This window comes from Tubulanus polymorphus, chromosome 1 (assembly GCF_964204645.1).
Source record: "Tubulanus polymorphus chromosome 1, tnTubPoly1.2, whole genome shotgun sequence".
In the NCBI taxonomy this organism is placed as follows: domain Eukaryota; kingdom Metazoa; phylum Nemertea; class Palaeonemertea; order Tubulaniformes; family Tubulanidae; genus Tubulanus; species Tubulanus polymorphus.
This window is the reverse complement of record NC_134025.1, coordinates 1,095,325-1,117,092: the sequence shown is the minus strand read 5'-3', so window position 1 is coordinate 1,117,092 and position 21,768 is coordinate 1,095,325. Positions and strand designations below refer to the sequence as shown.

General features: G+C 37.3%; 2 protein-coding genes across 3 annotated transcripts; one reads left to right on the top strand and one right to left on the bottom strand.

The window, feature by feature from the left end:
• Positions 1-1,766: 1,766 nt before the first annotated feature.
• Positions 1,767-15,158, bottom strand: LOC141900089 (son of sevenless homolog 2-like). The gene is made up of 24 exons (XM_074786824.1): positions 15,065-15,158; positions 13,829-14,151; positions 12,158-12,418; positions 11,835-11,918; positions 11,651-11,731; positions 11,129-11,323; positions 10,769-10,909; positions 10,240-10,350; positions 10,059-10,157; positions 9,726-9,853; positions 9,511-9,641; positions 9,242-9,430; positions 8,898-9,099; positions 8,135-8,344; positions 7,718-7,837; positions 7,134-7,401; positions 6,538-6,693; positions 6,278-6,460; positions 5,758-5,875; positions 4,870-5,042; positions 4,673-4,789; positions 4,263-4,385; positions 4,064-4,199; positions 1,767-3,639 (listed from the first exon to the last, which is right to left on the bottom strand). Exons 2-24 carry the CDS (start codon positions 13,916-13,918, stop codon positions 3,074-3,076), a joined length of 3,882 nt encoding a protein of 1,293 aa, XP_074642925.1. The 5' UTR covers positions 13,919-14,151; positions 15,065-15,158; the 3' UTR covers positions 1,767-3,073.
• Positions 12,524-21,323, top strand: LOC141900099 (tetratricopeptide repeat protein 27-like). 2 transcript variants are annotated; one of them, XM_074786845.1, is made up of 25 exons: positions 12,524-12,584; positions 15,944-16,065; positions 16,182-16,368; positions 16,448-16,574; positions 16,686-16,826; positions 16,962-17,064; positions 17,140-17,179; positions 17,282-17,406; positions 17,494-17,618; positions 17,773-17,882; positions 17,964-18,030; positions 18,111-18,224; positions 18,309-18,401; positions 18,521-18,643; positions 18,720-18,893; positions 19,005-19,058; positions 19,141-19,242; positions 19,435-19,487; positions 19,559-19,637; positions 19,721-19,807; positions 20,009-20,122; positions 20,203-20,286; positions 20,369-20,480; positions 20,659-20,759; positions 21,174-21,323. In XM_074786845.1, exons 2-25 carry the CDS (start codon positions 15,987-15,989, stop codon positions 21,288-21,290), a joined length of 2,511 nt encoding a protein of 836 aa, XP_074642946.1. In that variant the 5' UTR covers positions 12,524-12,584; positions 15,944-15,986; the 3' UTR covers positions 21,291-21,323. The 2 variants fall into 2 exon arrangements, with proteins under 2 accessions (XP_074642946.1, XP_074642936.1); XM_074786835.1 differs by lacking the exon at positions 12,524-12,584 and having other exon boundaries at positions 15,885-16,065.
• The last annotated feature ends 445 nt before the right edge of the window (positions 21,324-21,768 follow it).

Below are 21,768 nucleotides of genomic sequence, written 5' to 3'. Positions count from 1 at the left end.
GACCCTTCATCCCCTAAGCCTGGATCCTGTCCCCTAGTATCTGCTGCGTCGATTCTGCGTGACCTTCTGAACCCTTGATCTATTCAGTGATTCAATACAAGCATAAGAACACAGAAGAACCTTCATTCACAAAACACAAAATGCGGTTGATTTAAATCTTACATGCCGTGTTCTTTAACATTAACTTTAGAAAATTCCAGAATAGTGATCACTGTTTGTTTATATGTACAACGTAACTATTTCAACGTGGCATTTTTATAGGAGCTTCAAAATCTTTATTACACAATAATCTTCATTATTCTATTCTTTGTTTAAAATCAGTATTTTTTGCAGACTGCAAAGCAAAGCCATGGGTTTAATACACATTATCACACTACCATCAATAGAACTTACATCGGGACTGAGACAGTTAGCCAGTCATATATCATAGAATTATCATCATCATTATTATTATTATTATTATTATTATCATTATGATTTTCTGTTTTTTATTTCGCTCTTGGTTTCGTAAAGCAAGCATTCCAGCAGTCCTCACTCGCGAGGGGCTGCATGAGGATATTGGTTTAATACAGTTACTACCGTGAGCTATCTTTACACCGACTCCGATTCAACGCGGAAACTGTTATGAATACGAACTGAATATTAAACGACGATTCCATCTGAAAACATCGACGCGATGATTACCATCGATTACAGGTTCGAATCAGAGAGGAATGGACTGACTGTAGGAAGGGTATGGTAGGGAGACTACAGTACGAGGAGTTTGAGGACGTGATAAAGATAGCTCACAGTTATATGATACACACCGATGATATTAAACACAGTTACACATTATTCAATTCAATTCTGTTGTTAAAACATGTATTTGATACTTTCTGAGTTTCATTCATACACGACTGTTGTTTATAAACAAATCTAAATGATGATGGGGTGCAATGCATCGATACGACTAGGTTTCTCTACACGGTGCAGATTGGCATGAGAGGCATCCATTAATGATTATAACCACGGAAGACTTCTAACAAAAATATCTCATTTTTCCAGCTCCTGTTCATAAATATCTTTATAAATAAACAATTATTATTTAAACTATTTATATTGAAAACTCCCGAAATAATGACGAGTTTACCTTCATTCATTCACACACATTCAAAAAAAAAAAAACTCAGCAAATTTCGTTTTATAACGAAAAAATAATCATTACAGCAACCATTATTTCATTCTTTGTTTACTTTACTTTACGATCGATATCATTACATCATTTCAAAATGAAATCAATATAGACAAGTCGCGGTCTATGAAGTGTATATAGAAAAACCCACAATACCGAAGATTTAATGATGAAGATCTGTTACACCGACATTTCCGGTAAAACGCTTCTACCCAGATCTTCAGAGATGCATCTAGCACAAAATGTCAGCTGAAGTAGATTCTTTTGTCGTTAAATCTTAATATTGTGGATCTGTTACATACATTATATCAGAACTGAAAGAAATTTCCAAATGAAAATCAGGTTCCACTGATAATATTCGAATCTGCCATTTGAAACATTAGGAATTGAAGTAGTCCTAACTCCAACTCTTAGAATCAAATCTAAACTAAGAACTATGAAATTAGGTCCACAATGAGTTAAAAACTGCATGATATTAGTCAATATTTTTAGGATACAAGAATTTTGTACTTGTCCGGAAAAGCTACACATCAAATAAATAATAATAATAATAATAATAATAATAATAATAATAATAATAATAATAATATTGACTTTTAAAAACAATAATCTTGTTGTTTGACGATGTAGGATTGTTGTACTAGACTACGACAATAGGGTATAAACACAGTAACAACATCGCACCACAAAATGTTCCACTACAACTATTGTACATGACACTAACATCATCAGGATTCTCTGTACACAGATTCGCGTGCTGCGTGCCCAGTGCATGCCCGTCCTGCACAGCAGGCACTAATTCGCATTTAGAGCTTAAAAAAAACAAACAAAGAACAAACGAAGCGGTTTCTAAGCGATAAAAAAACACTCAAATTTGACAGCAGTTGTTTATAACAAATCAATAACCAAATACTCCGCTACTCAAATTGTCTGTTTTACGTTCTTTAAGTAGAAATCATTATTTTGCGAATATTCAATTAAACTATTCTTATCTTTATTTGAGTCGTTCAGAAAAATTCCAAAAACCAGGAACAACACGATATGTAAAAACCTCTTAATAACCGAACGCACACCAGACTGAACATCTCTGAGTGTTCACACCAGACTGAACATCTCTGAGTGTTCACATCAGACTGACTGAACATCTCTGAGTGGTCACATCAGACTGACTGAACATCTCTGAGTGTTCACATCAGACTGAACATCTCTGAGTGTTCACACCAGACTGACTGAACATCTCTGAGTGTTCACACCAGACTGACTGAACATCTCCGAGTGTTCACATCAGACTGACTGAACATCTCTTGAGTGTTCACATCAGACTGACTGAACATCTCCGAGTGTTCACATCAGACTGACTGAACATCTCTTGAGTGTTCACATCAGACTGACTGAACATCTCCGAGTGTTCACATCAGACTGACTGAACATCTCTTGAGTGTTCACATCAGACTGACTGAACATCTCTGAGTGTTCACATCAGACTGACTGAACATCTCTGCTCAGTCTTAAGCGTGGTTGGTAAGAATGAGGTAATATATTGTATCAGTGATGACTAGAGACTGACAGTAGTGAATGCAGTAATAGACAGCTGTCAATATAAACATACAATACATGGCACACTGGTGTGCGGTACATGTGCATGTCAGTGTGCGGTACATGTGCATGTCAGTGTGCGGTACATGTGCATGTCAGTGTGCAGTACATGTGCATGTCAGTGTGCATGGCACACAGTACACACGCACATACCTGTGTTTCATATTCAACGCCGAAGAAACTAAAAATAATAATAGATGCATCTCACCCCATCACATGACAATATATCATTAAACACTCACATTCGCACACTCATTCTAACACTCACTGACACTCACACGCTGGTGTTACGTATTATAGTGTTTACTATCTGCGAATATTCCTATCGATCTTTGATTTATAAGTTTTTGGTGGTAATTCCGGAGTCGGTTCGTTATCTCCGTTTATATTAAACTGTCCGCCGCCTCGATCCGAATTACGTCTCGGTAACGTCGAACTGTAATTTGACTGCGGTTGCCGCGGTAACGACATACTCTGAGCTCGCGGTAGAGTTCCGTGAAACGTGTCTCGACGAGGAGGCACGGGAGGTCCGGCACAGTTTAGACGCCCCTCGCGAGGAGGTATAGCCGGTGCTTCATCTACAGAAGTTCTATCAGTTATATGAGATGAAGATGAGTGTCTATGTCTATGCGGTGATGGATCCTGCGTTATTTCTCTCCTACGTTGTCGAGGTGGAACCGGTGGAGGTATCGACGTATCACTAGATTCGTATCCACTCGTTAATGTTGTCGTACTCGACTGTATCGACGTCAGTGAGTTTATTGTAAATACACTCCCGGTTCCGGTTCCGGCGGTTCCGGATCCGCTTCCAGATCCGATCGTATTTGATGATGAAACCGAACAAATTGTCGATAACGATGAAATACTTCCACCTGAAACAATTAAACACCGATTCAAACATCAGTGAGTTTTAAACACACCCCTAAACCACCTGCACCTCTTCACAAATTTTCTGAAGAGGTGTGGGTGGCTTAGAGCTGCAGATTTTCACAAGAGATGGGCAGAGGGGGGTCCTAGGTGTCAGAGTGGGAGAAGGGGTGTTAGGTACAGATTATCAGAGTGGGGGAGGGGTGTTAGGTACAGATTATCAGAGTGGGGGAGGGGTGCTAGGTACAGATTATCAGAGTGGGAGAAGGGGGCGATAGGTACAGATTATCGGAGTGGGAGAAGGGGTGTTAGGTACAGATTATCAGAGTGGGAGAGGGGGTGTTGAGGGGGGGCGCTAGGTACAGATTATCACAGTGTCTGAGGGGGGGCGCTAGGTGTGCTGGGTACAGATATAAATGAATATATTACCTATCATAACAGGAGCGAATACACTATTGTCATTCTGATTATTAGATGATGATGACGATGACGTGTGAGGAGGAGACTGAGGAGTACTAGGAGTAGGAGGAGTTGCTCCTCGAGATAATAACGGCTCCTCATCATCCTGTACGCGATTCACTGCTTTCACCTCAGCAGCAGCGGCGGCAGCAGCAGCAGCAGCAGCCACAGCAGCAGCAGCAGCCGCTGGTTTAGATGACGAAGATGCTGCAGTTATTGATGATGTTGTACTGTGTCGAGCAGCGCTTGGTTTTGTACCCGGTGATTTCAGTGGATAATCCGTTTGACGAGGCTAAAATCACAAATAAACGATTAAAACTTCTATTAACCCTTTCAGTGCGTCTACGCCTGCAGTGTGGTGTATAAACCGGTAATGGACTTTGTATTTTGTATTGATTGATATGAATGATTTACGTAAATAAACAGTTATTATTACACTGTAACCTTTGCAGTCGAAACAGACTGAGCCAACTCAAGACTCGGACAGAAATGAAATCATATCCTCTCTCATTACTCGGGGTTAAGCTGCATTAAGCTACTGTAGCTTAATGAATTGATTTAGAGCTTCGAATCACTTACGAATTTCAGCGGTTGTTTCGAATATCGCGGTTCAATTTCTAGCGATTTCTTGTACAAATAATCGTTAAATTCATTGTCAGTCATTCCTTCGAGCGGATCCAAATTCTCAAAAAATGCCTGCAAATCAATCGGATATTCCACAATTCAATAACAGTTTCGGCTGCGTTAGAACTGAAGAACTTTAATCGAAACCTTACCCTTATACTTTCTTCTATTTGGAGACAGTAAGGCTGGTTTTGATATTGCTGTATTTCACCAGTGATTTCTGCAACTTTTCTTCGTTTACTGAAGTTAATAATTCCCTCCGGTCGATTCAACAGAAAGTCTGAATTCCCTTCCTCAGTCAGGAATATATTCGTGAGGTACATCCCTTTAATCAGATATAAATACTTATATTCTAACAACAGTTACAAGTTTAGGTGAGGGGAGTGGTCTGGGGTACAGCAGTGCAACAAGACACTCATAAACTGATTGCCTCTTAGCACTAGGAGTAAATGGGTAGCTGGTCTGATGGGTGATTCTGGGGCCAGTTGTTCCAGGGTTGGAGTTAACCGGTGGGTAGTTGACATAGTGACAATTAAAACTTCATTGTTACAAAGGTATTCATCCAATGGTTATCTTTAACCAACTTTTGAGCAACTGACCCCTGAGCACTCATCCTCCCCCGGCAGGGATTCGAACCTGATGGCATCGAGATTGCCACGGCACGAAACCCTGCCATAATCGACCGTGTGCGCAGATACATGCGCAGTTCAGATGATGTGATTTTTAGCCAATCAGAAATCCCGTTTTATTTTAGCCCGGGGTTTTCCCATTTATAGTTCTTCCTTGAAATTTGCCTCAACGATTATACAACGAGCAATCTGATTGGTGCCGCCAGTTTTCGTTCGGAAAGCTGCGCATGTACCTGCGCACCCGGTCTACTGATGCAGGGGTTCGTGCCGTGGCTGAGTGTAGCGATGCCATCAGGTTCGAGTCCCTGCAGAGGGAGGATGCTGAGCACTAGGAGTAGCTTGAATGTTATTTCTCCCAGAGAAAGAGATAATAATCACACACAATCAATAATAATAGACACGGTAATTTACCTAGAAATGGCACACATGGTGGGTTGATGGACCGTAGTTTTTCTATATATTTTTTAAAATGGTCATTATTCAATTCCATCGCCTCTTCAAAAGCTTTCTTTAATTTATGCGGCACTTCCTGAAAAGAGAAACGAATAGAACACAATATATCAACTTTGTTTATACAACCAGTGCACAGTCACGATAGGTAAAAACACAATATCCGTGTTGACGCGATGAGGAGAGAATCCCACAATGATAATAAAAAATCCGAAAATGAAACTTCGAGATAGTAGTTTATTTCAACGTTTCGACTATATCCTAATAGTCATCTTCAGGAATAATGAATTCCTGAAGATGACTATTAGGATATAGTCGAAACGTTGAAATAAACTACTATCTCGAAGTTTCTTTTTCGGACTTTTTATTATCATTGTGGGATTCTCTCCTCAACCAGTGCACAGGTTTCATACTATTTCAACAGTGCAGAGTTTGAGGATTTTTCTGAGTGTGGTTAATAGTAGTAAATAGTTAAACGTACCTCGATTGTGTGCTCCAGTCTATACACAGGAGCTGAATTAATGGCACTTACAACTTCCAGCATCCCATTAAAATTATTCAACTCTTGAAACACTAACATGATTTCTAATATACGGCTTATCACAGCAATGCGTTCTTCAAAATTTTCCGATTCAACGATATTTTTCTCCAACCAAAACGTAAACTGTGCGAAGAAATTCATTTACGGTAAATCTCAAGAACTAGAACGCTAAAAACTGGGAGAATCGGTTATCTGTTTACCATGGTCGAATGATGAATCATTTTCAGAAGATTTGGAGATGAGAGGTTTTTGTCCTTTTTGATCCATTTGTTGCCAACAAGTTCAGAAGGACGAACTTTACGATACAGGTCGAATTCTAATAATGTCACTTGACGAGCAATCTCAATTGGATGAAGCTACAAAATATAGTATAATACAGGACCATAAACTAATCACAAATCAGGCATCAACAGTGCAACCTTGTTATAACAAACATAGAATTTCATCCAAGATGGGTAAATCTCAAATGATTTCAGATTTTCCGGTGCCCTGAAGTTCGTAGTAACGAGGTTCCGCTGTATATAGAACTATCAGTTATAATGAACTGATTTTCTGTTGCCCTGATAGCGGAACCTCGTAGTAACGAGGTTCCGCTGTATATAGAACTATCAGTTATAACAAACAGATTTTCTGGTGCCCTGAAGTTCATTGTTACGAGGTTCCGCTGTGTATAGAACTATTGGTAATAGAGATTTACTGGTGCCCTGAAGTTCGTTGTTACGAGGTTCCGCTGTATATAGAACTATCGGTAATAATGAAGAGATATTGTAATGACCTGAAGTTCCACAATACATACCAGCATGAGGTTAAACTCTTCGGGATCTCGTGCTAAATGCCACTCAATCACTGGTGGTTGTTTCTCGTATGAGAATTTGATTTCCTGGTCCGGGCATTCTTGCTGTTTCAGTTTTCTTTGGACTAATTTAAGTATGGAATCGACTCCTTTTTTCATGGCTTTTCCCTTCACCGTCGCCAGGAATGACCTCAGTTTATCCAGAAGCGTTTCATCGATTTCAAAATCGTAGAAATGTTTATCGACCCACTGGCGGAAAACATTGAGCACCCTGGAAAAATAACAAACATCGCATTCACATTGAAAACTACTGTTAGAATCAATCGGTGAAATCAGAGTTCTTACAGATCAGAGAATCCTTCCTAAGTTCCCTGATTATTTCCCAGACCCTTGACCAAAAACTCCCTGATTGAATTATAAGATATCCTCAGTGGAAACTGTTTCTTATCAAGAAGTTCCTTGTACCACTTGATACTAACAAGCAGAACAAGACATCAAAAATTCAAAATCCCAGACTTTCAAGAAAAGAGTAAAGAATTCTCTGATTTTTCCCCCGATCTGTCAGAATAGAGGATGTAAATAAATACCTAAATCTAATTGGCTTACTGTAAGCCAAACGGAATCGCTTGAGATCATCAAGTCTGACTGACATTTCTTCTTCAGTAAGATTCTTGTTATCCCCGAGAGGAGGTTCAGGGATATTGAATGTAAACTGCTGTTAAGGGCTGACAAAAAATCATCTTTAATTTCAGAATGAATTTACGCGAGTTTCTTAAGAAGTATCTTCGGTAAAAATTAATTGTTTTCAGTAAAATCTTGTTGAAATAAGAAAGAAAATGTCCATCACATTAATCAGTAATCAAGGGAGTCAGTAACACCTATATTTCATATTTCAGAGTTTATACGACACAATTAAAATCGGAATCTGCCGAGAAAAACAATACCAACAAATACTGTAAATCAGTAACAACACTACCGATGATAAACTGCTTATAAAAGGATATCTTGCAATAAGAAGATCTAATAATTCGTGAGGTTTACAGAAAGATCTGTAAGTAGTGAGGAATGTGCGTACAAAGTTCGTGTCTGCATAATTATGATATGTAAGACGTTGAACAAGTTTTAGTAAAGTTCCTCCTCGAATCACAGGCGTTTCATAAGCGTCCTGAGGTTCCTCAAACACTATATTGTCTTCACTGTCTTCAACAGCAAAACTATAATCAAAATAACATAAATATAACATTTCATACTGATACAATTAATTAATGATTGAAGCTTCAACATATAGTCTGGTAGCACCCCTCTTCAAACAGCCTGTAGCCTGGTAGCACCACTGTTCAGACAGCCTGTAGCCTGGTAGCACCACTGTTCAGACAGCCTGTAGCCTGGTAGCAACACTGTTCAGACAACCTGCAGCTTGCAACCACCCCAGGAACAAACAGCACGTTGTGATAATGCCATCCTTCCGGCAGGGATTCAAACCTGATGACATTGAGGCTCACTACGGTACAAAACTATGTCACACAAGAGTGGTAGCAAATCAGATATCCTGTTTTATTTTTGCCCAGGTTTTCCCATTTATAGTTTATCCATGAAATTTGCCTCACTGATTATACAACAGGCAATCTAATTGATGCTGCAAGTTTTCGTGCGGCAAACCTGCGCACCTGGTCTAGTGTGGCAGAGATCAGGTTTGAATCCCTACTGGGAGAGGATGTGATAATCCCTGTAATGAAGATAATTGTTGAGGTATATGAGAATACGTACTAATAGTTTTCTGGAGAAGGTGTCCATAAAGGTTGCCGTTTTTCCTCTTCTTGTAGAATACCGTCGAGCATCCTCTCTAAACTACTACGAGTATGTAACGCCACTAATGCAGCCATCCAATTATTTTTCTCATCAGCATTCTTAGCGACTAGAATCACGTTTCCACCTTCACGTGGTTGAATTTCAAATGCATGTTTTATTTCTAGAAACATGAAGAATTACATCAGTAAAATTTGCCAATTTCGACAATTTGCGAACTTGAAACTTAAGAAATCGAAACCTAGCGCAATCAACGAACAACAACAAGGATTAATTCCGATTTCTCATCGTTTCGAAACTCTTACCGTCCGAATCTTCCTTATCGACGATTTCTATTTTACGAACGAAGAATTTCTCTTTAAGCCGATACTCGGCGACCGGGCCGGTTACCGACGAACGGCGTAGATTCTGTTTACACAATATGATTAAACCATCGAATAGAAACACATATCTCTCTGTCAGCTTCTTTCCGGCGTATTTGTGCAATAGACCCTCTGAAAAACACACATCAAAATTTCATTATCATTTCAGAAACTATGAAACGAGATTTCATTCGAGCGATAATGATTCGTACCTATAATGAACTCATTACAGCTTTCCCCTATATGTTTACCCTCCCAGCCATCTATTGATTTCTGTAATTCATTCATTTTCTGCAGAGCTGTTTGTCGTCCCATATGACCGTGAAACCTCAGTGTCGTCTCACTGAAAATATACACGGAAAATACAGTGAAAGTATTGTCAGAATAAACATGAAACACCAGTCTAGAAAATGATCTAAATTCATACCCTATTCTTCTTTTAGGTAATGTACCCTGACACTTGCGTTCAACTCCAGCTTTAGTCGCTTTCAATAAACCTAAAGCTTGTTCTAAACTAAATTTATCATCTTCATTTTCAGTCGTGGTCATCAATAACTACAAATAATAAATAACGCATCAGAAATATTGAATATTCCGCTGTCAGTCAGTATTGTATAGAGTTCAGGATCAGGTTCCACGCTAGTTCTGAGTTGACTCTTCAGAGTAAAAAAACATTGAAAATGAACAGATTTTTTAACTCAAAGTTGACTCTAACTCACAACTGTGGAACCGGGCCCTGGCAGAGACCCGTAAAATATACCTTAATCACATCTGAATAGTGAAAGCAGTGGTAGATCGGACCTAATAGAAGTTTAGGTAGAACATATTTCACCGCATCCCTGAAATTCTCTCCTTGAACCTGAAACAATCGAGTTCGAATCATATAAAACCTGAAATAAACTTTCTGAATATTGAAATATACGATTACGACGCAGACTTACTGCTAGAACTTCCTGGACGTCACTTCTCATTAGTAATGTATTCAGTCTCTCTCTACTGTGAGGTTTTAACATATCTTCAGCGTATTTCACATAGACATCAAATTCCTCAGCCTATCATAGAATAATTACATTTACTTCATCCTTAACGAACTATTACACCCCCAACTAGGACCAATAAGTTATTGAATTAAAAACCGCTGGTTGAATTGAACACCAGTCTCAGTGGCGTTGGAACCGCAGCGGCGAAAGCCGCGGCAATAATTTACTGAATGACGTTTTTTGTCATTGAATATCACATTTTTGAAGAAAAAAGGTAAATTCTCCGCGGCAATATTTAGAACCTTTCCAAAATCGGCATTTGGCCGCGGCAATCAAAAATTGCTTCCAACGCCCCTAAGTCTATCAAACTGTGTTGCAAGAGCGTTTCAAAAATTGCCTACTTCGCCCTATGTACCTAATGCTTAATTAGAGTGTATATGAGGAGGATGTTTTAACATATTTTATGTGTAACCCTGAAATGGTGTTTTACCTCTGCTAACTCTTCAAAGCAGTTACCGACGTAAGGAACCTCGGTTTCTTCAGTCATTTCTATCGTATCTTCTAAAGAACTGAGTAAATTCACTGATAATCCGTGAATGTCTAAAATATTACTGAATATCACTTCTAAATCCTGCAATACACAATAACATACATTCAATCTATATCTGAGCAGTTCTACTACGGTTAGAATGGTTCAAACTTGAACACAGTTTGGGCAGGAATTCTGAGCTACACAGTATAATGCCATAAAACATTTTGACAGACATTTTTCTTGAATTTTTCACACATTTCCATTATTCCATTATTCATATTTCCAAGATTCTCTGAGACCAGGTAGTCATGTAATTACCTTGCTACGCGGAAACAGTTTCGCAAACGGAGCCCTGAACACTTTAATAATCATATTTAGATCTCTAATATACTGTTCCTCTTCCAATACGAGGTCTTTAATCATTCCTTCGTACGTTAATGACTTTCTCTTCATCGGTTGTTCTTCCAAACTAAACGATACTTCCTCTTCTTGGAAAAACATTTCCATTAGCACCTTTAATGTATAAAACACACGGGGGTTTGATTTCGAAATCGGAAATCGAAGTACAAATATAGTTGAGTGATCGGCGGTAGAGTTAACAGAATTTTTAGATTTTAATTCGAAGTACGTAATTGGAAATTCGGTTCCGGTTCATTCAAACAATCTTCCATTCAGTCTGAACCGGCAAGCGACTGATCGGGGTGAATTTTCTAGGCTGCCTAATTTAATACATCGAGATTATGGAAATAGCTATATTACAAGGTTGAAAATCATTTTGTCCACTTTTTTATTTTTTATAATTTCATGCGTTTAGTAACAGTTGTAGAAATGATAGCTCACCTTATCAGCACACATTGCTACTTTAATATCCTGACACGATATCTCTGTATTCTTCATGTTCTTTACATAATTCCCTGTCAACTGCCGAAATCGAACGAAAATATACGATAATTTTCATTTCATCAAATATTGGTTCAACACTTAGCGAGATATTTGATACAAATAGATATAAACGTAGTTGTACCTTTAATATGTCAGCAGATATATACTCTAAAACAGCCACGATATATAATGTCACTTGTAGATCAATTTTATAAAACAGGATCTCCTGAAAAACGAATATTCATATGATTATCATGTAAAGGATGACGACTACTCAGTTTTTAATACAAAATTCTCCTGCATGCTCCTCCAGTTTCAAGAAAAGGTTTAACTCAAATTTTTGGTTCAATTGTTATTGGTTATTTCATGTTTTCAATGAGGACAAAAATATTTTTAATAACCGTTTTTGGCTTAAACTTTTTGATGAAGCTGAACTCTGGACACTCACGTTATTGTCGCACTTACTTTGACTAGAAGCTGATGTATTTTATCTACAGGTAAAACTAGAGGCGTTTTCTTTTTACCCTTCTCCAGTGCAGCCTGGGCATCCCCGATTGCCCATTTATCAATCGGATGTGGAAAGGTTTTCGACACTCTCTCTTCCACATCTTGAACGCTATGAGGTTGAGAGGCGCACAGCGTTCGACACAGTTGTATGATAAGTCTTTGTATATATTCCAATGCATCGTCTCTAGGAACCAGTGATGGTTGCACTTGTCGTTGAACCTACCAGGAAACAGGTATACAACATGAAAACTAGTATAGTCCGATGAATCAGGTATAGAACATGAAACAGGTACATGAGAACATGAAACAGGAATAGAACATGAAACAGGTACATGAGAACATGAAACAGGAATAGAACATGAAACAGGAATAGAACATGAAACAGGTATAGAACATGAAACAGGTACATGAGAACAAATTACTTTTAAATCAGTGATTTCCACTTTATTTTGTAATCAAATATTATTTCATAACTCTTATTCATGTTGAATTTGATAGATTTTGATAATTATCTTTGAGATGATGTGCACTACTATGCCATCAATATATCGGGCCGCAACTGGTTGCCAGTCAATTCAATTATCGATTCAAATCCAAAATAACTTTCTTGATCAAGTATTATATGATTTATACTATAGGGGCCTACTAGATTTTATCTATTGTCAAAAATAATAAGCAATTTTCATGTCATTTCATATTATTTAGGCGTCAATAAATTTCCAGGTTAGTTTTCTTGTTTCAAATTAAAGCTAGTAAGAAGTAACTGTTGTGCTCGCAATTCATAAGAAACATTCTAGATCATGAATAGCGTTCCTTTTATAATTTGACCTCTTATCACTCGTAAATTCGACTTATATTAGTTTTTGTTTACATTAAATACAGAATAATCACATAGCTCGAAATCCAATGATGAAAGAAATGTATAACAACATTCCTGGAAACTCATATATACAATAGATGAGGCGACCAGGCAGTACCTGCTGAAATATCAGTTATTACTTCCTCGTTCATGACAAAGTAATTTTTAGTAATTATAGAACGTAACAATGGATTGATTTTTAATAATACTTCGCAGTGTTTAAAACACTACACACTTGACTTATTAGTTCAATGTCTTAAACACTGAAAACATAAGTGTGCATCAGTATGACAACTCTGTATCAGAATTTAGTTTTTAGCCTCCCACATAGAAAATTAAGCAAATCACGTTTATCTCTTGATGAACTCGGATTGATCTGAACGACAGTTCACATATAACAGCAGAATTTTCATTCCTAATTCATAGAATTTGTTAGAATTAGCGACACCTGGTGAACCCTCCTGTCGAACATAAGAGTCCTGGTTAACTCTTAAAGGTCCGCTTTCAATCTCTGTCTAAAGAAATATTGTATTGAAAAGGGAGCTAAAAATTCACACGTAATCAAACTCATTACTTAATTGTTGGTGGTAAGGTTTTATAATCGGAAGGAATTGTGGTTTGTGAAAATATCTGCTCACTAAACTAAACCACAGACAGGTTACCGACTATTCTCAAAGAGTCAACTGGTTGGAAAATTTGGAAGCCAGGGATCCTGACCGTCCAAGCTGCCTTCCCTAGATCCGTGACAAGCTCAACAACAAAATTCTTACCTTCGCTAAAGCATTGATAAGTCTTTTATCCTCAGCTGGTTCAATGACCTTGTTTGAGTTTTTCTCAGCAGCTGTATTTGTTGAAAACATATTGGATCAGCATCATTCAGCCGGAGGAGACATTACATACTGTATTCATTCACTGAATGCTGGGCTGAGCCTGTGGCTGCTTATTCACTTATAAACCATATATCATTCACATACATTTTAAATACATGTAAATCAAATGTTTATCAGTTCATTAGTAGAAGTTCCCTCCTCTCTCACTTCTCTCTTCTCTCTCTCTCTTCTTTCTGTGTTGCTTAGCAAACTTTCCTCCTTCTCTAAAATATAAAAATAGAATTGAACATTTTACTCAAAGAACAAACATCTTTATAATGTAAAAGAACATCGTGGATTAAAATGAAATAGTATCATCAGTTTTCTGGAGGAATTTCACGGTTCAGTTTCACAAAAATTATCAAAATTCTTGAATCAATTAAACATAAACAGAATCAGAGGGAATTTACTCTATTAAAAGTTAACACTTTCGGTACAAAGATTTTTCGCAAAGTTTTCTCATTTTTCGCATAAATAGATGATAAGCCTGACCTACAGCACAGCAATGATCTCTCATCAATAGAACCTCCAGTTTCCTGGGAAACTTCACATTACGTTGTTATTTTGAGTGACTGTCTTCGAATATATGCGAAACCAAATGTCAGATAGTCCGGACTACAGTCCGATGTTAGTAAATGAAAGGAAACCACACGATTGAGCGTAGTCACTAACGTTCAGTACTATTCCTAGTTCCAAGATGGCTGAACTTGTCCTCGTGAAATACGTAAAATCCGAGTATAAAGCATCTGATTATTTGATCTGATGAATAATCGAGAAGTTAAATTCACTCAATCTGACTGTGTGTGGTGCCAGGCTATCATCGCTCGCTCCTTCCTTCCACTTCCAGCAACAATATTCCTCAGATTTCAAGTTAGTCCCACACAAAATCTGGTTCTCTATTTCTCTCAAAAATAAGATTATTTCACAGATTTCTAGAGATCGTACTTTCAACGAATGCCAGTCAGGTACGATGTATCAGAAGCCAAGTGTTTTCAAGAGAGGGGTAGGGAAAAGGGACGGCCATGTTGTTTTCTGGGTGGTTTTATGTTGTAACTCGTATTAGAAGCAGTCACTATTCTCTGTGTATTTATATAATCTATTGTTTAACGATTCCGATAAGTAAAACTCGATACGTACTATCGATATTCGAGCGAATTCCGGGTTCACGGTGAAGTTTTCGACGATTAAATCGAGAATCAGTTTTAAAAACAACCATTAAACCAGACTACTAAATATTACCCACAATCCTCCATACATAGCGCAGTAACATCATTCAATTCAAAGCATTTTATTGTGACAAACATGACTCAGAAAAAATATCGAATCAACCTCAATATATTTGCAACGAAGAGAATTTCATTCAAGTTTTAACCGTTGGCAGAAGTGGTTCTGTTTTAAAATCGTAGAATCAGCCGAGATGAAAGAACGTCATTGATGGATCAGTCAATCGCGGAAAGAAAAACTATGATTTCAGTCAAGTTCACTTCAAGTGTTATTTAAATTTAAAAAAAAAAGATTTAAAACATAGGCCAATCATAAGATAAATTTTGATGCAGTGTTACATAGTGGTCTTCCGTACTTCCAGTGTAAAATATGCACCTCATTGTCCACCATAGGCCAAAGTCCAAATCCAGTATTTGGTTGTAAGCCGGTGTAATTCGACACAGATTAAAGATGATAACCCAGTATTTCGTGATTTACTAACCCTCCAGTCAGGAGTGCTCCGACAATATCATAGGCCCCTTCTAGCCTATGCCAAGGATTACTCCACCACCTTAAACAATCGGGTTTGACATTATATCGGGTGTGGTTGACCGTATATACAGGGATTACAAGAAATATATTAAATTAACAAATTATCCAACATGGTCGTTGAATAAAAAGACAGAAAAAGGAAGCATATATATTTACTAAGTCGGTTTGCGTTCGTAATTAGCAAATCTGTGGTTCAATATGGCGGCGCCCAGCAGAAAAATTCACGCGTGATAATTACGTGTTTTCTGACCGTATTTGTAGATATATTCGCTTGAAACAGTGGCTTGATCATTAAACTGTGACGATGAAACATTTAGAGATAGAAGTAGGATTGATTGACGGAGTTTACGGTGATCTAAGTCAGTCTACAGCTGCTCACAATGGTAAATTATTATACTGTGTATACCCTTAAAAATCAATATATTTTATTCCTACATAGTACAGATTGTGTCATGAATCTAATCGAGTTTATACTGGTATCCTTGTTTGTGTATTGTAGAATACCATGAAAGCGCGCGATTAATAAAACTATTGAATTTACTGAAAGCGGGGAACTATGAAGAGATCATTCGAGATTCTGATTTGTCCGGAATTTTAAAGATATCATCCTGTCTCCGTAACGATACGAAAACCATTGTTGAAGATGTCACAAAATATCTATCATCAGAATCTCAATTGTATGAAAGGTCAGTATCGCATGATCACCTCAATTACAAAACCTTCGAAATATGTGTCATGAATTTTTTTGGTGTTGTATTTTTTCAGGGAGCTCTGTTTATTAGTGTATAGTATCGCTGCTTTAGGTCTGGTGACTCAGAATAATTGGTGCGGACCCCCGACCGAGGAAGAGTCGTCGATCTTCTTTTCACAAAATCCAGAAAATGAAGCCTCTGTAAGTTCTCGTAGTGAATCAAATACAAAATTAATTTGATAAATGTTTCTTATCGCTTTTTCTTCAGATTGTCACCTTTTTTCACGGAAAAACTGTTTTTATATTTTACAGAGAAATAAACTGACTCACGAATTATGCGAAGGTCTAAGGATTGATGGAGAAGCTATTTATACGCTGACTAAGTTCGTTCCAGCTTTACTCCTCGCTAAAACTATATTAATGGATTGTCGTCATATGTTCAAATCTTGTAAAGTAATTATTGATAAACTCGATTGCTGATTTCAGTTCCACAGTTGTGAATTCGAGTCAAAACTTAACTCACAACTCGTGGAACTGGGTTATGAAGTTAAATGTAGAATTGAATTGTTATTTTGTTCTTCCACGCAGAGTTGTGAGTGGTGGTTGTTGAGGTATATTTATATCAATCAAACAATGATGGATGAAAGATCGACAACATTTAAAAAACTCTGCACTGATTTAATCATTTCAAGTACGTTCATTTTCTTCCCAGATTCACCTGAATTCCTTTAAGGTTTATTAATTATTTTACTGTTGTAAATTTCAGTTGAACAGAATTTTCTATCGTTGATAGATAAATCAAACAGGTAAGAAAAATTTCATTGAATTTTCCCTTCATTGAATTTTCCCGTCAATTCACTATTCATCTTCTGTTATAGTTTCTGTTAATGACATTGTTTTGTATTTAGGTCAGTTTTTGTCAAGTTTTATGTGGAAGCTTCACATATCTCTCATTACTATTACGATTACCAGAAGGGGGTTGATTATTTGAAATCGGGACAACAACTTGCTCAGTTAGAAATCGGTCTCATCGGTAATTACGAATTTGAATGTATTTTTAAATCCATCTCGGTTCTCAAAGAGATCATTATTATACTCAGATTTCGTTCTTGATTTGCAGGAATTAAAGGCAAACGAACTAAATTTCAAAAAGACAGTATTTCTGTATTGACTTTATCGGTTCAGAGAATTGGAGACTCAATAAATGTAGATAATTCACCTGGAATCAATTCAGAACTTCCTCAGGTTTGTTTGAAACCAATTAATTTTCGATTCATCAGTTTATATTCCTACAGCCCCTCAAATCCCTCAAATCTCATATTGATGGTTCTGTAGGAACCATGGTTTATGATTGTCTGCAACATGAAAGTTTACTGTAGTTTTTACTCATTATTCACAGAATGTTGCTTTAAATCATGAAGTTCTATTGGATAAACCGAAATTTGATGAAGATCCTCCTGTTATGCCGATATTAACAGACTTTGAGAGCGCGTTAATACTTCATTACGGGTAAGTGTTATTTCATTATTTCAATTCATCGCATCAAAACGATCAAAATCATTGAGTAAACGTTGAATGTTTCTCGTTTAGGTTATCTTTCAAAAGAAATCAAGGTCACAGCGATATGGCTAAGGAAGAGTTACTCGCATATGTCGAGGTAAGTTTGTTTACGGCGACAGAGTTGATCTAAGTCGATGCACTCAATCGATGAAATAGTGTTATTCTTGTAAACAATAGGGCATCCTGGAACAACCGAACAATTGGAATGTTATGAGCCATGCGCTATTTCTACGTTGTATGTTAGAGAAAGACATCATGAAGAAAATGGAGCGTCAATTCGCACAAATGGAGGTTTGTAACAATCACTTGTATTTCTATGGTAACTGTCAATATCCGCTGTGTTTTATTCTATCTATTTATTCGTTTTGTTCTAAGCTTTTAGCGAAACAGTTCACGACTACGGGTGACGTGACAGCCAGGAATCATCTCTTAATAACATCACAGATTCCACCAAACTGGAAAATTGAGGTAAAATCACTCACAACTCCGGATCCAAGTCCTGCAGTCAAATTCAGGCTGACATAACAAGTGGGTCGTTTGTAAAACTGTAAGTAATATATATATGTAATATTTCACATGTATTACAGTTTGAATTGGCTCACATTCTACTGAAAATAGGATCGGTAAAAACAGCTCTCGATGTTTTCCTAAAACTTCAACGATGGGACAGCGTCATTGAATGTTATCAAATTTTGGGTCGTAGAGAAAAGGTAAGCGTTTTAAACCGCGATTTTGGGGTTAATTTAGAATATATCCAGTGATAAACATGTGTTTGAATGATTGAAGGCTGAAGAGACAGTACGAGAACAGTTAGCGATACAAGAAACCCCCGAATTATGGTGCTATTTAGGAGACGCTACCAGTGATTGTCAATATTATGAGAAAGCTTGGGAAATGTCTAAGCATCGATGTTCAAGAGCTCAGAAGATGTGGGGATATCGTTTATTCAGAGAAAATAAGGTGCAGTCTTTCGATCAGTGGTTTCATTTTATTTCACAAAACCACCTTAAAAAATAATAAAAAACCACACCAAAAAAAATACAGTGAATCAAAAGATTTGTTTTCTTTCAGTATAAAGAATGTCTGGAACATTTCGAGTTGGCTCTTAATCTGAACCCGCTACAGGTAAATAACAGAATTTCATAGCTCAGCCCCAACATCTCGAATGTCCGAAAATTGTCATATTCTATGTCTCTTTCAAATTCAGAATGTTGATGTCTGGTTTTCCTACGGTTGTGCATGTATGCAGAGTGAAGAGTATATAAAAGGTGCTAACGCTTTTAGACGATTTGTAGCTTTAGAAAATGATGTAAGTATTTCATCGAATAACAGAACTCAGCTCGGCAGTTATGAGTTACAGTTGACTCTGAGATTAAATCAGTAAATTCGAAATGTTTGAACTGATCGCAAATGTTAACTGTGGAACAGAATCATGGATCGAGTCCTGATTTGAGAAGTGTATTGAATATTTGATCGCAAATGAGCTTTTTAATATTTTCAGACTTATCAAGGATGGAACAATCTTGGGGCCTGTCTAGTCAGGGCTGGAGAGAAGTGGGTATTAACTAATATGATAGATTCCTACCGGTAGATGTATGCAGTGATAATAAAAATCATTATTTTAGGCCTCAAGCTTTTAAAGTATTTAAAGAATCAGTGAAGTGTAATTTTGATAATTGGCGACTGTGGGAGAATGTGTTATTGGTATGTATGATCCCGGATATACTGCTATCTCGTCGATATATTTCATTATTATATTGATATCTCTGTTTTATTCGATATATCAGATTGGTACCGATGTTGGTGAATTTGAAGAAAGTATTCGAGCCTATCATCGTCTATTAGACTTGGAGCGTAAACATTCTGATTGTGAGGTACGTATTCAGATCAATATCACAACATATCTGGGGCTGCAGTTGTTCAAGAGTTGTTCAAATAAACCAGTGCATAGATACCTAACTGACAATTAGTCATCTATGCACTATTTATCCACTGGTTGACTCTAACAAGCTACTGCAGTCCCTTAATTACAGGAAGAAGATTGATTATTATTTTCTCTGGTTTCTATTTCTAAGGTGTTGACAGTTTTAGTTCGTGCAGTAAAAGAAGACATTCCAGATAGTAACAACCGAAATTCAGGACTTCTAAAACCTAAACTACTAGAATTGTTCGGTAGAATCACTTCTAAAGTAAGTTGACTGTATAATATTTGAGTTTGGGAGCTCGAGTTAAAAGAGTTGAGTTTTAATGATTTGAGTGTAATATTTAGGTTACAGCCGATTCAGAGATCTGGAGACTTTACGCTGAACTCAGTGATGAGGGTGAAAAATCTTCTCTTGAAAATCGAGAAAAGGTAGATTAAGAATTCTAATTCTCTTCAACTCTATCCTACTCTAATCACTGATATGAAATTGTAATAAGGTTTGTTGTTTTAGGTGCTGCATCTACTGCAGAAATCCCAGAGAGCGATGACTCAAGGTGATCAGTGGTTGGACGATATCAAACAATGTCAGAAAGTTGCGTACAATTCGTGCGAGTTAACAAAAAGTAAGTGACAAGAAAAAAAATGATGAATATAAACCAGGATCGAGTTGCAGAGATCTGGACCCGGTTCAACTAATCACTAAAGTGGATTTTAACTCTTTCACTGTGGAACTACGTTTTTTTGTTGAAATATTTTTATTATTTCTTGTTTTCATCAATGTTTCATCCTTTATTTATTCAGTGTATATAAAAGTTGCTGAACGAATTGAACAGAACACAAAAAAAATTCAAATTCTCTCTTCCTCAAAACTTTCCATGAAAAACATCATCACTAAAATGAAGGTATGAGATTTGTATCAAATGAAATATCTGTTTCTTTTTACTGCTTTATTTTCTCAACCACATAATTCAGGATGCGGTACTACAGTTGTCAGTTTAGCTGTGACTCTGTAAAGACTAAAGAAATGAAATGTGGAACTTGATTCTGGGGCCAGTTGTTCTGTTAGGGCTTAGGTTTAATGCCGGTCTCGAGTCTTCGATAAGCAATCCAACAACTATAAGATCAGTCTAAGCTCATTTTGGTTCCATTGCCAATGTTAACAATTCAAGACTAGTCTAAGCTCTTTTGATTCTGAAGCTATTCAAAAATTAAGATCTAACTTTTGGACTGAAATCATGACTGTTAAAACTGTAGTCTGGTATATTTGTTGTATTGTACATTGTTTAATGCTGTTGTATTGTTTTATATTTTGATAGAAGAAGCATACAGATTTACAAGGAGAACTCGTAGCTGATATAGTGAAACCCTGCGAGAGTCTGGACGCAAACTACGAGAAAATCCTTCAGAAAATCAACGAACTACAGTCGTCTTGATGATAAAAAAATGTCTCTAGATTTTGGGGAATAAATCCGATTAATAATAGAAATTCATTAAGTTATTTTTAATCTTTTCTGTCCTTCAATTCCATAACTGAGGTTAATAGAAAGCCAGACATGCGATGACGTCATAGATCGCCATATTAGCTATCTGAAGTGAAACGTCACAGATGAATGACGACCACCGTGACGTATGATGTGAACAGAACGTATACGCGCGTGTAGGAGCTGTCCTCTATGGGGTGCGCGGGTTCTAGGAGCAGTCCTCTATGGGGTGCGCGGGTTCTAAGAGCAGTCCCCCTGTGGGTTAGTGCCACTATGGCCACACGCGGGATGGAGACGCACTCCCGTTGGGTGTGGGGGATTTTAAGGAGTAGTTCCGCTAATGAAGCTGTTGATGGCGCAACAAAAGTTAACTCAACTGGAGAACACTTAAATCTTAATCAGTCCAATCTCACGATAGATTCAATTTGTA